Genomic DNA, 17,061 nt, shown 5'->3' on the forward strand with positions numbered 1-17,061 from the left:
ATTAAAGAATATATAATCTAATTTTATAAAAAAATATAAAAGGCAAAAGGGGGCCACAGATTGACAATTTTTTTTTCCATTTATTGAACTCAACCACCTTAAAACTGATCACTCTCAGATTTGTAGTAAATACCTACTGCAGTTCCAAGTTATCTTTTCCAAGTAATTATTTAAGATGGTTTCACAATTAGTTTAATAAAATAACAAAACTCACACTATATTAAACCTCATCATAGCATTAAATTTGTGATCTATACTTTCATAAACTTGGAGATTTTAACTAATTGAATCTATATCAAAAGAAACACTATTTAAACAAATGCGTAAGTTTAAAAAATAATTTTCAAGTTACACAATATAGGAACACATAGGCATATAAACTATTGCTTTCACCTTATCACAGACCTAAATTCTATGAACACTAACTGACCTTCTCAAAGACAAAGTGAAATACCTGCCTCAGGCTTCACTAGGGGCAAGAGAAGTGACTGGACTTGGCACTAGAAACTTGTAGTGGCCACAGAAGTAGAGATAGCCATGGCTGACATTCTGGCTCGGGTTCTCTCTTCTTCTTCTTGCAAAGCCTCCTCATACTGAGATGGGAAAGAACTCGGGTCAGTCCCATGAACCTTGGCCAGAAACTCCAGGACTTTCATCTTGGTGGTTTCAGCGTGGGCTCTTGAGCCCCAGAGGAATTCAAATTGTGCGGGATCACTGTTGGCCACCTGGCGGTATTCCAGGTACTTTCCCTTCACGAAATCTTGGGTGATGAGCTTCCTGGGGTCCCCAAAGAGGGAGTGCTTCCTCCCGGGATATATCCCCGTCAACTTCAGAACTTCCCAGACTTCCTTTTCAGTGGCACTGTTGCCCTTCATGAAGATCACACCCAGGATAAGTATCAGGACACCCGTCTTGGGTATGCCCTCTTTACCATGCAGCACCCCATCATAGGTGAGGCCCAATTTGATGAAGAAGGCATAGCAGTGGTTGATGGGATCCACTTCCTTCACATCAAGGCCGAAGACCATCTCCATGCGCTCAGAGGCTTTCAGGAAGACCTCAGCGAAGTGCTCTTCATACCCTTTGATGATGATCTTCATATCTGCCTTCGTCATGAGCTCTTTCTTTAGATACTTGAACAGCATGAAATCCACCAACAAAGCCACCATCTTATCTAGAGCATCTATGGGCACATTCTTGGCATCTGGCCCAGCCCCTGAGGTGCTATCCTCCTCTTCTTGGCTATCGGAGCCCTCATTCAGCTCACTTGTTGAGGTGGTTGTGATGGCAATGGAAGAGGAGCAGAAACTCTGAGGATTCTCAGGGTTGCTGGGTATACCAGCACCTGGAGCCTTCTTCGAAGTGCCAGGCATTAGAGGATGGGAGGAGAGACAGGTCTCCTCCAGAGCCTTGGAGTCGTGTGCATCCTCCAGGCCCTGGGTCACAGTGCGGGCTGGAAGGCATCGATCACATGAGTATTGTGGACTCTTCTGGGGCAGAGGCATGATATTTCTTGTGGATGGCAGTAGGCAGGAGTGTGGACAAAAAGGTAGGCAATGGGGAATCGCCACCTAAGAGGAAGAAGGCAGATGTGAGTAGCCTCAGCTGCTAAACTCAACTGGGGTGGCACTGATTAAGAGCTGTCTCCAATGGACTTCTCCTGACAACACTGCTATAGGGCCTCACAGGTTTCCTGACTCCTGGTCGCTGTGTCCCAGAAGGGCATGAAGGAGGAAGTCTTAATGCTCCGGAGGATGCTGCTAGTAAACCCAGGCTGAGAATTCTCAGGGATCACACTAGGCAGGTGTGGTTGGCTCTACAGAGCCATTTCTGTTCTGAGGGTGCTCCCATCAAACCTCACTCAAGTTCATTACCTTGGCATTCAACAGGGCTTGGCTCATCTCCCCATGCTACTATGAGGTGGTGCCCCTAAGACCAAAGTCACATCTCCTAAGACCAGGAACCCTGGAGGTACCTCCTCCAGAAAGCCTACCTGGGGTTTCCCAGGGCTGACAACAGGAGCTAGATTCTGTGGATGCTATTTGTACTGGTGTCAGTGCCCACCTCCCCCCCACCCCCACCCCCCCAGTTTTCACTCCGTTGCCCTGCTTTGAATCCAGGCAAATCCTGGGATCTCTTCATTTCCTGAACTAGCACTGCCCCCTGAGACCAAAGGCTTCACCTCAAGATGGGGAAGAGGTAATTAGTGGTCACGACTACCATAGAGCCTTGCCCATAGCCTCTCAGCACTGAACAGGGCCAGGCTAGGCTTGTCTTCCCCATTCTCTTGTGGTCAGCAGTACCTCAGTATGCACTCAAAGTACTTGCCTTGGCTACTGGTAGGGCCTCAGGCAGGACTAGTCTGCCAAGTGATGTTAATCACTCATGATACAAGAGTGCTTTATTTTCCTGAGTCACCCCAAGAAGTTTAGGGAGGATGCCATGTATCCACCTTTATTGGGTTTTTCCTGGAGTAATAGGAGGAGCTAGGCATTCTAGGGGTCCCTCTGTTCTCAGGTGAGTAAGCCCTTTGGACCTCATTCAGGATGCTTGCTGTGACTGTTGGCAAGCCCTGGGATCCTTCCTTTGAGGACCTCGTGTAACGTGGGCACGTAGGCCAAGGACCTCAACCGCCTGAAATGCCCAGGAAGGAAGAGAATACACAATTTAGCATGGGATACTTGCCCAGTTACCCTGATCCAATAAAGGTATGGGGGCTCCCCAGTGATCGTATGTTCTGGGCTGGATTGTTTTCGCTCTTTACTGTGAGTTTCTATACAAATTCCTGCATTGTCTGGTCACTCTATCCACTGATAATCTGAACCCGCCCCCTGCAGACCAAGACTGCCACCTCCCTAGGACCACAGTGTATAACCTGTAGTGCTAAGAATTCTGACAGGGGCGCCTGGGTGGCTCAGTCAGTTAAGCATCTGACTCTCGATTTCGGCTCAGGTCATGATCTCACGGTTTGTGGGTTCAAGCCCCACATCAGGCTCCATGCTGGCAGTGAGGAGCCTGCTTGGGATTCTCTGTCTCTCTCTCTCTCTTTCTCTCTCTCTCTCTCTCCCCCTCTCTCTCTGCCCCTCTTGTGCTCTCTCAAAATAAATAAAATAAACTTAAAAAAAAGAGATTTCTGACCATTTTTGTCTGCGGCTTTTCAGGAAACAAGTATAGGCGTAGGGCAGATATCATGGGGTCCCCTCTGCATTCAAGTGGATGGTCAAGTGTTTGCTCAATCACGATCTATATCTTGAATCTTGACAGTGTATAAGACTCTTGCCCTGGGAGGAATTAGGGGCCCATCACATCCAATTTTGCAGGTGTGACAAAGGGACACAGTTCTGTAGCTATCAGTCTGTTCTGAAGTGGGTGTCTCCATCAGTCTCACTTGGGGTGCTTTCTTCGACTACTGGTAGGGCCCGGGATCTGATATCACTTCCCCGGATGAACTTTCATCACCCTCAGTTCACTACCCAGGAAATGAGGGAATGTCTCAGCGTGAGCGCTCTGCCCAGAACTTCCAAGGGCTGTCACGGGAACTAAGTAGGGTTATGATAGGTTCCAGTCTTCTGGGATGGGTAGTTCTCTCAGCCCTCACTCAAGGTCTTTACTGTGGCTAATGGTTGGGCCTCAGACAGAACACGTCTGATTCCTAATGCCACTCTTGCTCCCCAAAGGCCTGTTCTCCCTTAGACAAGTGAGAAAGCATGAAAAGTCTCATCTAGTCACCATAGCCAGGCTTACCAGTATTCACAGTAGGGGCTAGACACTCTGGGACCAGTATGTTCTGTGGTGGGCAGGCCCCTCAAACCTCTTTCAGGAAACTCACTTTAACCCATTGACAATAAAAGCCCTCACATTTCAGTGAACGCCATGGAGGAGTGATTGGGTGTCTCCTCTGGCTATCACTGCTCAGAATCTCCCAAGGGTTCCCAGTGATCTGTGCAACTACACTCGTATGTGGCGAGTTTGCCCTTGAAATATGGCTCAATGACCTCTGCCAGGGCCTGGAACTCCTGCTGACTTAACAAATCCTTTAACCTCCTGAGCCCCAGAGGAGGAAAGGAAAAGTAGCCTCCGCCCACCATCCCTTCCCTGCGCCTCGCAGGGCTGACAACAGGGGAAGGGCTCCGTGGAGCTCCTCCGCCATCAGTTGGTCGAGCCCACAATCCTCACATGCGCTAGGCAACCTGAATACCGCTTGGTGTTATGCCCGCTGCCATCTATCACCTGACGCTCCACCTTCCAATCGAGGCCCCACAAGTCTTAGACACCCAGAAAGGAAGTGAAGAGCCACCCCATCCACCGGCATCAAGAGCTGACAACACAGGCTTGACGCCGTGCCACAACTGCTACCCGGGATCAGTGGAAGCATGAGAACTCACGCGGGGTCCTCGCCGGGACTCCTGCCTTTGCCGACGTGACACCAACTACCTCAGACTAAGCTCTCACCTCCCTCAGACTCTGGAGGCAGAAGTCAGCCACAGTTCCCATCGCCCCTGCCCGAAGTCTGTCAGGGCTGACAGACTGGCTGAGGCTCGGTGAGCCCGCCGCTGTCTGGGGTGAGTGGTCCCCTCAGCACTCACTCGGGAGCCTCTTCTGGACTAGCAGTAAGTCAGGGGACTCTTAGCGCCCCCCACAGAAAGCTTTCACCTCAAACAGATCCAAAATGGAAGTGCATGGTAGATCAGCCTGACTGGTCTGGCGCCTCCCTGGGTTGGACTGGGGCTCTCATCTAATGGGTCCCCTCATTTCTGTGGCAGGAGGTCCCCTCAGTCCTCATTTGGAATCTTACTTGCTGCCAAGGCGCAACCGGGACTCTATCGGCGGCGGACTTGGTTCCACCGGCCTAAGATGGAATCCCGCACAGCCGAAAGATCTGTGGGAGGAAGTCAGGGGGTGGGACATCCGGTTACGCCTGCGGGGCTGGGCGTAGGGGGGGAGGGGGTAGGGAGGGCGTGGAGGGGCGTGGAGGGGCATGGGAGGCGTGGCCAACAGCAGGGGCGGGGCTCTGTGCACAGAGCTGTTTCACAGTGGAGATTGTTGCACGTCCCTACGGGTCACGTTGTCTTCCTGTTGACTTGTGTCAGCCCTGGAATCAGTCCTCTCTTGTTCCCCACTGATTCCTCTCATGACGATGTCCTTACTTTCTTAGAGACATTGAGAGGAACTGAGGAAATGCCACAGATGGTGGATATTTAGAGCTCAAATATGGCACCGGCCCATGTGTGTGACCTCCTTTTATTCTTTGCTGTTTGTCTCCTCTGACGTCACTCAAAAACTTTTTAAAAATATTTTTTATTGAATAAATTTGAAATACATAACATTGTGGAAACTAAATGTGTACTGTGCATTAATTTGGTATATTTACATGTCGGAAAATGCTGTTCTCGTGTTACTGGTTACATTGCATAAGAAGGGTATTTTGGTGTCTGCATTATATTGTGCATTAGATTTCTATGTCTTATTTATTCCCGGTTGCAACTTTATACCCTTATTCAATATCAGTGTTACCTCTCCTTCCCCCATCCCTTGGTAACCACCATTTTACTCTGTTTTTTACTGGTTTGACCCTTTTAGATTCTACATAGAAGTGGTGTCATATAGTTTTTGTCTTTCTCACTTATCTCACTTAGGATAATGTGCTCAAGTTCCATCCATGTTTTTACAAATGACAAGATATCTTCCTTTCTCACGGCTGAATAATATTCCATCATATATATTTTTATCCATTCATCCCTTAATGTACATTTGCATGTTTCCACATTCTTCTGTCTTCATTCATGGAGTTCTCCTCATGGCTTCTTTCTCTTTTATTAATGCTTCTTAGAAAATGTCATATCCCAGCAAACTCTTTATAAGATTTCTTACTGAAACCCTTGCAGAGCTTGGATTGAGTCATGTCCTACCCTTAATGGGAAATGGGATAATTGGAGTGTAATACAGGCAGGGACGAGGGCAGGTGGTGGGCTGTCTCAGAAACATCACACTATCTATTCCTTTTCTTCACCAGTCAGATTTATTTTTTTACATAAATTGTATTCTGAATACTTAATTTATGCATGGAAAGGACTGTGATGAATGATTTCGAAAGCTGCTGACTTTCAGAGGTCATATGAAGTTACATATGCAAGTGATCATATTTTCACTGAATATTATCTCTGTGCATTTTTCCTACTTCTTGTCATTTTTCTATGCTTTTTGTTTTCAGGATGTCTTTAGTTTCAGTTTGTATTTGTTGATAAAATACTCAGTTTCTAATGAACTCCTTTGTAATTTACACTTTGCTAAAAGATAGCATTTTCACTTGAGTATTTGATTTTTAAGGTACATTTTAAATACATTTACAATAAGTCATTTTTCACAGAAATTCTCAAGCATACAGTATAGTGCACAAAACAGTACAATGTACCCTGTTTATATGACACTCAGCATAACAATCACCAATAATTTTAAGCAGAAGCTTGATCAGATTAGTGTTTTGTTGGTTTTTGTTGTTGTTGTTGTTTTCTGTTTTTTTAATCAAAATGTTTGTTCTTATGGAGGACCACACCACAGGTGATGGTTTAGACTTCCATTAGTGTACTGTCTGTGTATCTTATTTTTTGGTAATCCTGGGATTCTGCTAATTATGACTGTTACCCATTCCCTGTTATGGACTGTAGAATTATAATTCTCTCATTCTCCAATTTTTAAAAAAGTAATTACTTGAAATTCTCCTTTAGGTAGAAATATTTCCTTGTCTGCCCTTTGTTTATCCTGATATATTTTTATAGCATATTTCTAGTGTTCACTTATAATATTTAAATCACCTCTGCACCTATATTTTACGGAATATTATTTAACAAATACCACTTTCTCTTTATTTTGAAATTGATAATATTTATAAAATAATCTGTCATAAATATCTTTTTTAAGAACTAGCATTTTTCAGGGCACCTGGATGGCTCAGTCAATTAAGCATCCAACTATTGATTTCAGCTCAGGTCATAGTCTCACAGTTTGTGAGTTTGAGCACCACGCTGGGCTCTGTGCTGTCTCCCTCTCTCTCTCTCTCTCTCTCTCTCTCTCTCTCTCTCTCTCTCTCCCCCTCCCCTGCTCACTCTATCTCTCTGTCTGGGATTTCTGTCTCCCTCTCTCTCTCCCCTTCCCCTGCTCACTGTCTGTCTCTCTCTCTCAAAAGAAATAAACAAGCATTAAAAAAAAAAGAATTGGCATTTTTCAGTTACCTGTACTGTGCCTTCTAACTCATTGGTTTTATATTTATCTCATTATTTCTTACCTTTTCTTTGAACGTGAAGTTCAATTCTTTCTCTAGCATTTTGAAATATTTTGATATTTAATATGTGTCCTTTAAAAAAAATCTGTTTAAGGCTATAATATCCCTGAATATCACCTGACTGCTTCAGGCAATTGGTTCTGTGGAACATATAACTTATAATTTAAACATTTTTACATTGTGAGGCACCTGAGTGGCTCATTCAGTGAAGCGTCTGATCTTGATTTTGGCCCAGGTCATGATCTCACAGTTGAGCCCCAAGGCAGGCTCTGTGCTGGGCATGGAGCCTGCTTGAGATTCTCTCTTTTTCCCCCTGGAGAACCTGCCCCAGGTACTCTACCTACATCAAATCTCTGGTGATGAGCTTCATGGGCTCCCTCCAAGTTAACTACTTCCTCCCAGCATATATCCTTACTATGTTCAAGAACTCTAAGTGAGGCACCTGGGTGGTTCAGTCAGTTAAGCGTTCGACTTTGGCTCAGGTCATGATCTTGCAGTTCCCGAGTTCAAGTTCAAGACCCATGTTGGGCTCTCTGTTGTCAGCATGGAGCCTGCTTCAGATCTTCTGTCCCTTTTTTCTCTGACCCTCCCCTGCTTGCACATGTGCTTTCTCTGTCAAAAATAAGTAAAACATTAAAAAAAAAAAAAAAAAGATTTCCGAGATCTCTTCCTCAGTGGCACAATTTCCAGTCATGAAGATTACACCCAGGAATGGGATCAAGAGTGCAATCTCGTGCAACCCCCTCCAACATTCACTCTCCCTTTGCTGGTAATACCCAACTTGGTGTCAAGGGCACAGGAGTGGCTTCTAGGGCCGACTTCCGTCACATTAATGCGAAAGATCAGCTGCATGTTCTTAGACATCCTCGTGAGGTCTTCAGGGTACTGGTGCTTGTACTTTGTGTTGACAATTTTTAGCATGTCTGCTTTTGTAAAGGGCCTTTCATCTTATACTTGTACAGCAGGAAGTGGACCATCAACTACACTCCTCTTTCTTGTTAGAAGCCTTCAGTGTGAGCTCTTAATTGAGTGTGACCTCAGAGGTGCTTAGTCTTTCCTCATCTTGGCTCTTGGCACCTTCATCTCATTTCATACATGAAACACTTGCAAGAGCAGTGGTAATACACGTGGCTTTCTGAGGTTCCTGGGGGAATACCAGCAGTGGGGAAGCTCTGGGGAATACCCCCCAAATTGAAAGGGGGGGGGGTTCACTTTGAGTCTTGTGTTTCTCATAAGCACATTGCTTATTCCTGTGACTTCAAGGCATGGTGACACTGGTCAAGGGCATCAGGCAGAAGTGCAGGCAGGTGAACAGGTAATGCCAGCCCACAGGAGGTGTGAGGATGAGAGGGTGTGTTCATCTTCAGAAGGGAAATACTTCCCTGGCTGTAATAAGGACCTCTTCTGAAGGTTTCTTTGAACTTGCTTTTCTAGGAACCCACAGGGATGTCTTCTGTTCTCTTGATCAGCCTGTCCCCTGAGAACTCTGATGTAGTGGATTGAACTATTTGTGTGCCCCCAAAAGATGTTTAAGCCCTATCCTCCAGTACCTACAAATGTGACTATATCTGGAAATAGGATCTTTGCAAATGTAATGAGGTCATACTGCAATAGAGTGGGCCATAAATATATGGATTGGTATCTTTATAAGAAAAAGGAGAGTGAAATTTGGATACACGTAAAAGACACAGAAAAGACACACAAATGGAAGAAGGCCATGTGATGGCAGAGGTGGACATTGGAGAGATGCATTCACAAGCCAGGAATGCCAAGAAATGCTAACAAACCACCAGCAGTGAGAAGAGAAGCATGGAACAGTTTCTCTCTCAGAGCCTGCAAAAGGAACCAACACTGCCAACAAGTTGATTTCAGATCTCGAGCCCAAATAACTGATGGAATAAATTGCTGGTTATTTTAGCCACCAAATTGTAGTAATTTGTTATGGTAGTTCTGGAAGTTAATACACCGATGAGGGAAGTGAGCCTTAGGGGTGAGGTTTTCCATCACTGTCTGAGGTGTACTGGGGTGGCAGCAGGGGCTGGAAGTGGGACACCCTCTGCTCTGGAGTGGGTTGTCCTCTTAATTCACATTCAGGATTATCATATCAACTACTAACTAGGCTCAGGTCCCCTCCCCTCTACTGCTCAAAATTTGACTATTTATTGATGTATTTTTAAAGTTTATTTATTTTTGAGAGAGAGAGAGAGACAGAGTGTGAGCAGGGGAGGGGCAGAGAAAGAGGGAGACAGACACGGAATCCATAGCAGGCTCCAGGCTCTGAGCTGTCAGCAAAGAGCCCGACCTGGGGCTCAAACTCACCAACCACAAGATCATGACCTGAGCTGAAGTCAGATGCTCAACTTACTGAGGCACCCAGGTGTTCCTCAAATTTGACGCTTTAAACCAAGCTACTTAATTCCCTGGGGCCTCAGCTACCATCCTTACCATGGGGTACCTGGTGTTGACTGTTCTGTGAGGCACTCTTCATTCTGGGACACTTTGAGTCAGAACTCAGAAAGGGTCCTCACCTTTTCTCCAGGTAGGATCTGGGACTACTTGCTCCCTTTGGTGACCAGTGGCTACACCTTCAGACCAAGGATCTCATGCCCTTAGACCTGATATAAAGAAGTGAATAGGACCCTCAGACTGACAGTCTGGCTCAGGGTCTCCAAGAGCTGACCAAATAAATGGTAATATAATAATTTTGTGTTATTTTAAGCCACTAAATTTGTGGTAACTTGTTACTGCAGCAATAAAAAAAACCTATTATGCTAATCAAAAGACAACTGGATTAAGTATATTAATATCAGACAAAGTCTTCAGAACAAAGAAAATGATTAGTGACAAAGGAGACTATTATATAATAAAAGGATTGATCCACCAAGAAAATATAACAATCTTGATATGTATACCCACACAGAAGAGCTTCAAAAACATGATAAAATCTGAGAGAACTGAATGGGCTTTTAGATAAATCCACATTTATAGTTGGGGATTTAAACACCTCTATGGGATCAACAGTAGTAATAGAATGGAACTCATCAAAGATTTAGAGGATAAAAATATAAGATAAAGGTATAGAACTAAACAGTACCATAATCCAACAGGATATAATTAATGTTTATAGAACACAACTCAACACATCAGAACACATGTTGTTTTCAAGCACACATAGAATATTCAACAAGTTATACCATATGTTGAGTAAATAAAAAAACTCAATAAAGGTAAAAGAATGTATTTATTGTTAACATAAGTAACAAACAGTTGATATTCACAACAAAGAAGGACCTAAAAATCATTTCAGAAAAAGACAATCGCATAGCAAAAAAAAAGTCTAACAACATGAATAATCATTTACCAGAGAAGTAAATGAGTGAATGGTTAGAAAGCCTGATAAGAGGTGTTCATAAGGAATATTGTTGATGGTGAATAAATTGATAGAAACATTTCTTAGATCCATTTGCCAGTAACATGTTCATTTGAATATACAATTTCCTCTGACATATTGAATCCACTTTTGGGTATGTATCCTAATTACATGTTTGCAAAAACAGAAATGTAATAGAATGCTCTTAGCAACACTCTTTGTGATACTAGAAAACTTGAAAGCAAAGTCCGTGTCTTTCAGATTAAGAATGTGCTAAATTATATAATGGAGTATTAAATATAAGTAAATGAATTAATTGAAATTCCTAGTGTCAATATGGATGATGGCTGTAACTTAATATTGACATAGAAGTCAAACTCCAGAAAAATAGAGTTCAGAAACATTCAAATACTGTGTATTATTTATGGACACCTCCATATATAAAAGCATAAAAATATAATGGGAATATTTAACACATAATTCAGGAAAATACTTTTCTCTGAAAAGGTGACCAGGGGAGAGGGTATAATTGTGGAGAGGTACAGAGGGTACGTAAACAATATTGATGGGGTGCCTGGGTGGCTCAGTTATTTAAGTATCTGACTCTTGATTTCAGCTCAGGTCATGATCTCACGGCTGTGAGATGGAGCCCCGTTTTGGGCTCCGTGGTGAGTGTGGAGCCTGCTTGGGATTTTCTCTCTCTCTCTCTCTCTCTCTCTCTCTCTGCCCCTCCCCCACTCACATGCACTCACACACTCTCTCTCTCAAACTAAATAAATAAACTTAAAAAAACAATATTGGCAATGTTTTATTTCTTCATTTTTTAGTGTTGGTTATATAGGTGCTTAATATTCTGTGTATGTATTTGTGTCAAATATTTAATAATAAATTAAAATAAAAGAGCAAATTCACCAAAATGCAAAATTTATGCTATTAAACTAATGAAAATTAAATACATTTAAAAATAAAGTATGCATAAGAATCCCAGGAAATAGACATATTTACTTATATATGAGCATTACATATGGCCCTTCCATGGTCAGTAAACCTCAAATGATTTACCAAATAAGCACTAAAGATGACAAATACTCTTATTAAATAATATAAGGGTGATAGAAGAACAGCAGTGTCAGTACCAGAAGGGTTGACAAATTTCATAACCATTTAATGGTCTTTAACCAGCGATGAATTTTAGAACACATATGAATTCAATTCTTTTTACCTGCTCAGAAAAACAGATTGGTAAAAAGTACTTTATCTAACTATCTCTTTGGTCTTTATATATTAGGCTGTATTTTTTTAAGTTTATTTATTTAAGTAATCTATATACCCAATGTGGGACTCAAACTCACAGCCCTGAGATTAAGGGTGGCATGTTCTACTGAATGAGCCAGCCAGGCACCCCAGGCTATATTTGTTTTTTAACTATAATCTGTATTACTTATACCAGATCAAATGTGGTAATTATAAGATTGGGGTCAGGCTTAAATTACATTTAAAATACCCAAGTATCCATTTGTAATAATTTTCTTCATTTGTCTTTAGGCTGTGGTTGTTTTCTTCAGTGGATGCTCCTTGCTAAAGGGCATATGTCTGGTCAAATCTGAATATCTATGGTCAGAAGTATATCCAATCTGAGTTAAATCTGAGGGGAAAAAATGCTCACCTGCCTCCTTATCATCAATCAAATCCCAGAAGAAAACACCTTTTAAAAAAAAGCCCACATCAATTTTCTAGGTACATTAGTAGTTATGTTTCCTATTTATTGATTATAAAACATAACTTCTATAATAGGAGTTAACTTGTATGTCATCACAGAACCACCAGGCTTGCTGTCAGGACTTTGAAAACCTGAGGTCTACTCTCTCCACTTCAATTAGGATTAAAAAGTGAAAAGTGTTAAGGAACAACAAAAAGCAGAATTCCATAAACCTAGTAGTCTATTCCAGTATTTAAAAACTCTCATTATGAAGAAATTATTCTTTATAACCACACTCTCTGATGGTTCAATTCAAGATCACCTTTTTCAAAGTGAACAAATATTTATCTTTATCTTTTTTTCCATTATAAATGTAATAACTGCAAATTTGAAACTGGAAATTTGAAATGTGCAGCCAAGTATAAAGAAAAATACAAACTCCCATCAGATAAACACAGCTACATTAACACATTGGTTAATTTCTCTCTGATCTTTTTACATGTACATGTCGGTGTTTATTATACATTTGTGTATATATATATATATATATATATATATATATATACATATATACATGTGTAATATATGTAAATACACGTTTAAAACACATGTATATATGTATATATACACATGACATGCTGTATACACACCTTAATATCTATTGCTTAACATTTACTACAGACCAGGTATTAAAAATAAGCACTTTATGTACATTTTCATATTTAACCCTCATTAGAAACTTATGCCTCCTCATGTTTAAAACAAATTGAAGCAGAGAAGCTTTAAGAAAATCTCCTAGTAACAGCTGTTAAGTTACTAAGTGTTGGAGAAGAGGTTCAGAACGGTACTCTGATTAGCCTGCCTGTTATACAATAGACATGTGACTGTCACATAAATGCACACGTATAGAGGCACACACCTGAATATATCCCAGAAAACTTGGCATTACTTTAAAAAAACTGTTGACTTAACTACCTGTAGAAAGTCCTGAAAGGTCCATGGTCCTGGACATGTAATTTACAGAAACAAAACTTAATCAAGTTTTTTGCAGAGGTGGTTTACAAAAATAGATCACTTATGTGAACCTAGCAGACTAATTGCCACCAAGTGTATCATGGATGTAGAGGGAAAGGTATCCAGAGCTGAGAATGAAGCCATGAACTGGGGACATGCAATGGGGACTCATAACAATGGGAATCCATAAACATAACAAATGTTAACTACAGGGAGGTATATGATAAATGCCATACAAATGGAAAATGTCTGAGCTTTTAAATTACAGAGAATGAATTATATTTTGTATTTCTAATTACAAAATAAATAATACATTATTTGCATCATTTGGTTAACCTAATAGATTCTTCTTTGCATATTTCTAGTTTCCAAAGATCCTGATGATTTAAATAGTCTAAGTCATCCATCACATAATAAACATGACCAGTCAACCTCATGTACTTCATAAAAACATTTTTCTTTCTTAATGATCATTGGGAGGGATATGGAGACACTCTAATCATTAAAGCCCATTCATTTAAACTCAATCTCAGTGTTCTAATTGTCTGCAGGATATTGAGTCCTTATCAACATTACTTCAGAATTAATGCAGAAATTGAAAACTTGTTATTCCTGACCTTTGCTATCATAACATCTGGATACTATTGCATCACAAAGTGTCCATTTATGTAGGACATCTAATTTTTTATTTTAGTGTCAACTAAATTTACCCACTGTTGCTTTACCTTTACTTTAGATTTTTTAAGGAAGCTCTAGGGTATGAGAACTTTAATTATATTTTAGGAGAGAATATAATTTGGTTAGAAAAATGTAATTAATATGATGGATCATGGAAACAGATGCATCACAGCAGATCAAATTAGTCATTTCTTTTCTAGGGCCTCCTCTTTCTTTAACAACCCATCTCCAAGTCTCTTTTATAGCTCTACTGCACTCTTAAAGTTTTTCTTAGATCCTTGATTCACCAATTGTCCTCTAATCTCCTCCAACTACTATCAGCCCATCAAATTTTATAGCAATTAGTCTATTAACTAATTTACATTATGACACAGGATACATTAGCCAGATTTCTTACCATTGCAATTATTTGATCACAACATTTCACTGAGATTTTAGTGATTATCATTGCCCTCCTCCAATTAACTGATGGTTGCTTCCCCTGCCATTATTTGTCCTTGATTTGGAGTGAGATTCTATCCCAGTCCTCATAACTCTTTGGATGATAGTTGATAGGGTTCAGGGCAGGTCACCGAAGAATATGCCACTTTGGCATATTGATTATTTTGAATTCAAGTTACCTGACAAACACCAGTGCAAAAAGAACATTCTGACCTTCCTTTGTCCCCCTGAAAGCAGGAAATGAATCCCCAATGTGAAAGGCACCTTCTCTGCACCAGGAGGTAGAGAGACATCCTTATCACCTAAGATAGGGAATTCGGAGCTGAGAAGACTGTATAAACCATCTCTGCTTGGATTCTTCACTAGTGAATACCCAAACCTACATTTCTTTGTTTTGTTAATTCCTCGAAAATTTATTTATTTGTCTAAAAAGTATAAAAAGCTGCCTGCTTTCATCCCTTCTTAGGTCTCATATCAATGAGATCATATCATATCATATCAATTACTAATTAATTTTTTCTCCTGTTAATCTGTCATTTGTCCATTTAATTATTAGAAGAGCCAAAAGAACTCAAGAGGGGTAGGAGGGATAATTTACCTCTCCCTTACAAAGCTAATAAGTTCTTTGGTGATTGAAATATTTGCTAAAGAATTTTCTCTCTACCTTTCCAGTTTCCTGGGTGAGACCTTCCACCTCCCGCCCCCATAATAAAAAACAAAGTAACAGGAATAAAATAAACAAAAGTTTACTAACATGTATACCTCCTATATACGAGGGAAAGACCCAGGAAAACTGAATAACTCCCCAAGTGACCCATCACCACCTTAAATACCATCTTCAGCTTAAGACAAAGGAAAGATGCTGAGTTTGAGGGCAATTCATGGAAAGGTGCAAAGAGGACAGATTTGATGCACAAAGGTTGCCTTGCCATGATATAAATCTCTCACATGGAAAAGGTATTTGTGGTAATAGTGGTTCTCCTTTTTTTTTTTTTTTTAATGTTTATTTATTTCAAGAGAAAGAGAGAGAGAGCACGGGTGTAGGAGGGACAGAAAGGGAGATACACAGTATTCGAAGCAGGCTCCAGGCTCTGAACTGTCAGCACAGAGCCCAACGCAGGATTCGAACTCACAAACCACAAGATCATGACCTGAGCTTAATCGTCTTAGGCACCCAGGTGCCCCAATAGCGGTCTTTTTGGTAAGGACCCATTTCTGATATAAATATCCTTTATAAATGTAGGTTTTCCTTACAAAGAAGTAACTTCTCTGTTCAGAGCTTCTCCTATGTCTACAGTTTCTCAAAGCTATCAGCTCAGATTAATCCTTACGTCAAAGAGGCATATTTTGGAGCAGCATATTCTGCTCCCCTTCAAAAGCATCATTGGACTTTCAAGTGTTTTCAATGTTGTTGTTGCCATGATGAAAACTTTCAAATTCTGTTCACATTGCTCCTCTAGAACATTTCTTTCTTTGATTTCAATCATTTCTCTTTTTCCTTACATGAACATAATCTATTTTTCCAGTTATGGACTATGCCAAGCACTGGTTGATGGACTTTGTAACTGAGCAGAGAAGCAACTGTATTTGTTGGAATATGTCACTGAATGATTTTACAACTGGATGCCATGCTATAGCTGTGTAATTGATGGATTAAGAAACTTTTTTTGTGTTCCAGTTCATACATGTGTATGCACGCAAATGTATGCATGAGTCCACATCTGCGTGCACATGTACGTATGACTGGTGTCCGTACATAGCAGAGAAGAGGAAGGGGGCCAGTACACATCATGCACAAGGAAAAGGATGTAAGCTTATTTTATCAATTAATTTTAGGACTAAATTATCCTCACTAATTTCTGACCACTATACTAACTCACTTATCACAGAGCCAAGAAAAATATTACAGCTCCAATATAAGAAGTTCTCAATGATACTAAGCCTACACATTTGCTCCATGTAACTAAACTGTTATTTCTATCATGGTCCTACATATGCTATTTCTTGCAGAGTGCCTTATCCGTTTATTTAACATTTAAAAATCTTTAAAATTTTATGCAAAAAAATAAAAATAAAAAATAAAATAAAAAACAAAATTTTATGCAAAATACACATACTAGGTTTTCTTTTTAAACCGTTTATCTGAACCAATCATGCCATTAACTGTAGCCTAAGCACATACATTGGATTTCCTTGTTGACTGTTCACTTGCATTTGTATGCTGTCATAGGCAGAATTGTAAGAATGGCCCCCCAAGATTCCAGGCCCCTAGTTGTTAAATCAAACCCTGAGCTATGTCTTGCTAGGAAGAGATTTCACAGAGGTAATTAAAAGTTCCAAATCAGTTTACCTTAAATTACGGAGATTATCTGGGTGGGCCTGACTCAATCAGGTGAGAAGCTAAACAGCTGAGTTTCTCTGGATGTGCAGAAGTCAGAGGGATCTACTCCTGCTGGCCTAAAGGAAGAAGGAATAAGGTACCATTGAAACCATGCCCTATATACTTAATGAGGTTAAAAATGTCACCAGCAAAACCCTCATTGACCCCTTTACTCTTCACAGGAATGTTCACCTTATCTT

The 17,061-nt window shown here is 40.9% G+C and overlaps 1 protein-coding gene across 1 annotated transcript; it reads right to left on the reverse strand.

Moving 5' to 3' along the window:
• LOC145714706 (melanoma-associated antigen B16-like) lies at window positions 1–4,897 on the reverse strand. Its single transcript, XM_081794400.1, has 2 exons — window positions 4,796–4,897; window positions 1–1,571 (listed from the first exon to the last, which is right to left on the reverse strand). The coding sequence occupies exon 2, from the start codon at window positions 1,503–1,505 to the stop codon at window positions 501–503; it is 1,005 nt and encodes a 334-aa protein (XP_081650526.1). The 5' UTR covers window positions 1,506–1,571; window positions 4,796–4,897; the 3' UTR covers window positions 1–500.
• Window positions 4,898–17,061: the final 12,164 nt, after the last annotated feature.

Source organism: Panthera onca, chromosome X (genome assembly GCF_046562875.1).
Source record: "Panthera onca isolate mPanOnc1 chromosome X, mPanOnc1 haplotype 2, whole genome shotgun sequence".
Lineage (NCBI taxonomy): Eukaryota > Metazoa > Chordata > Mammalia > Carnivora > Felidae > Panthera > Panthera onca.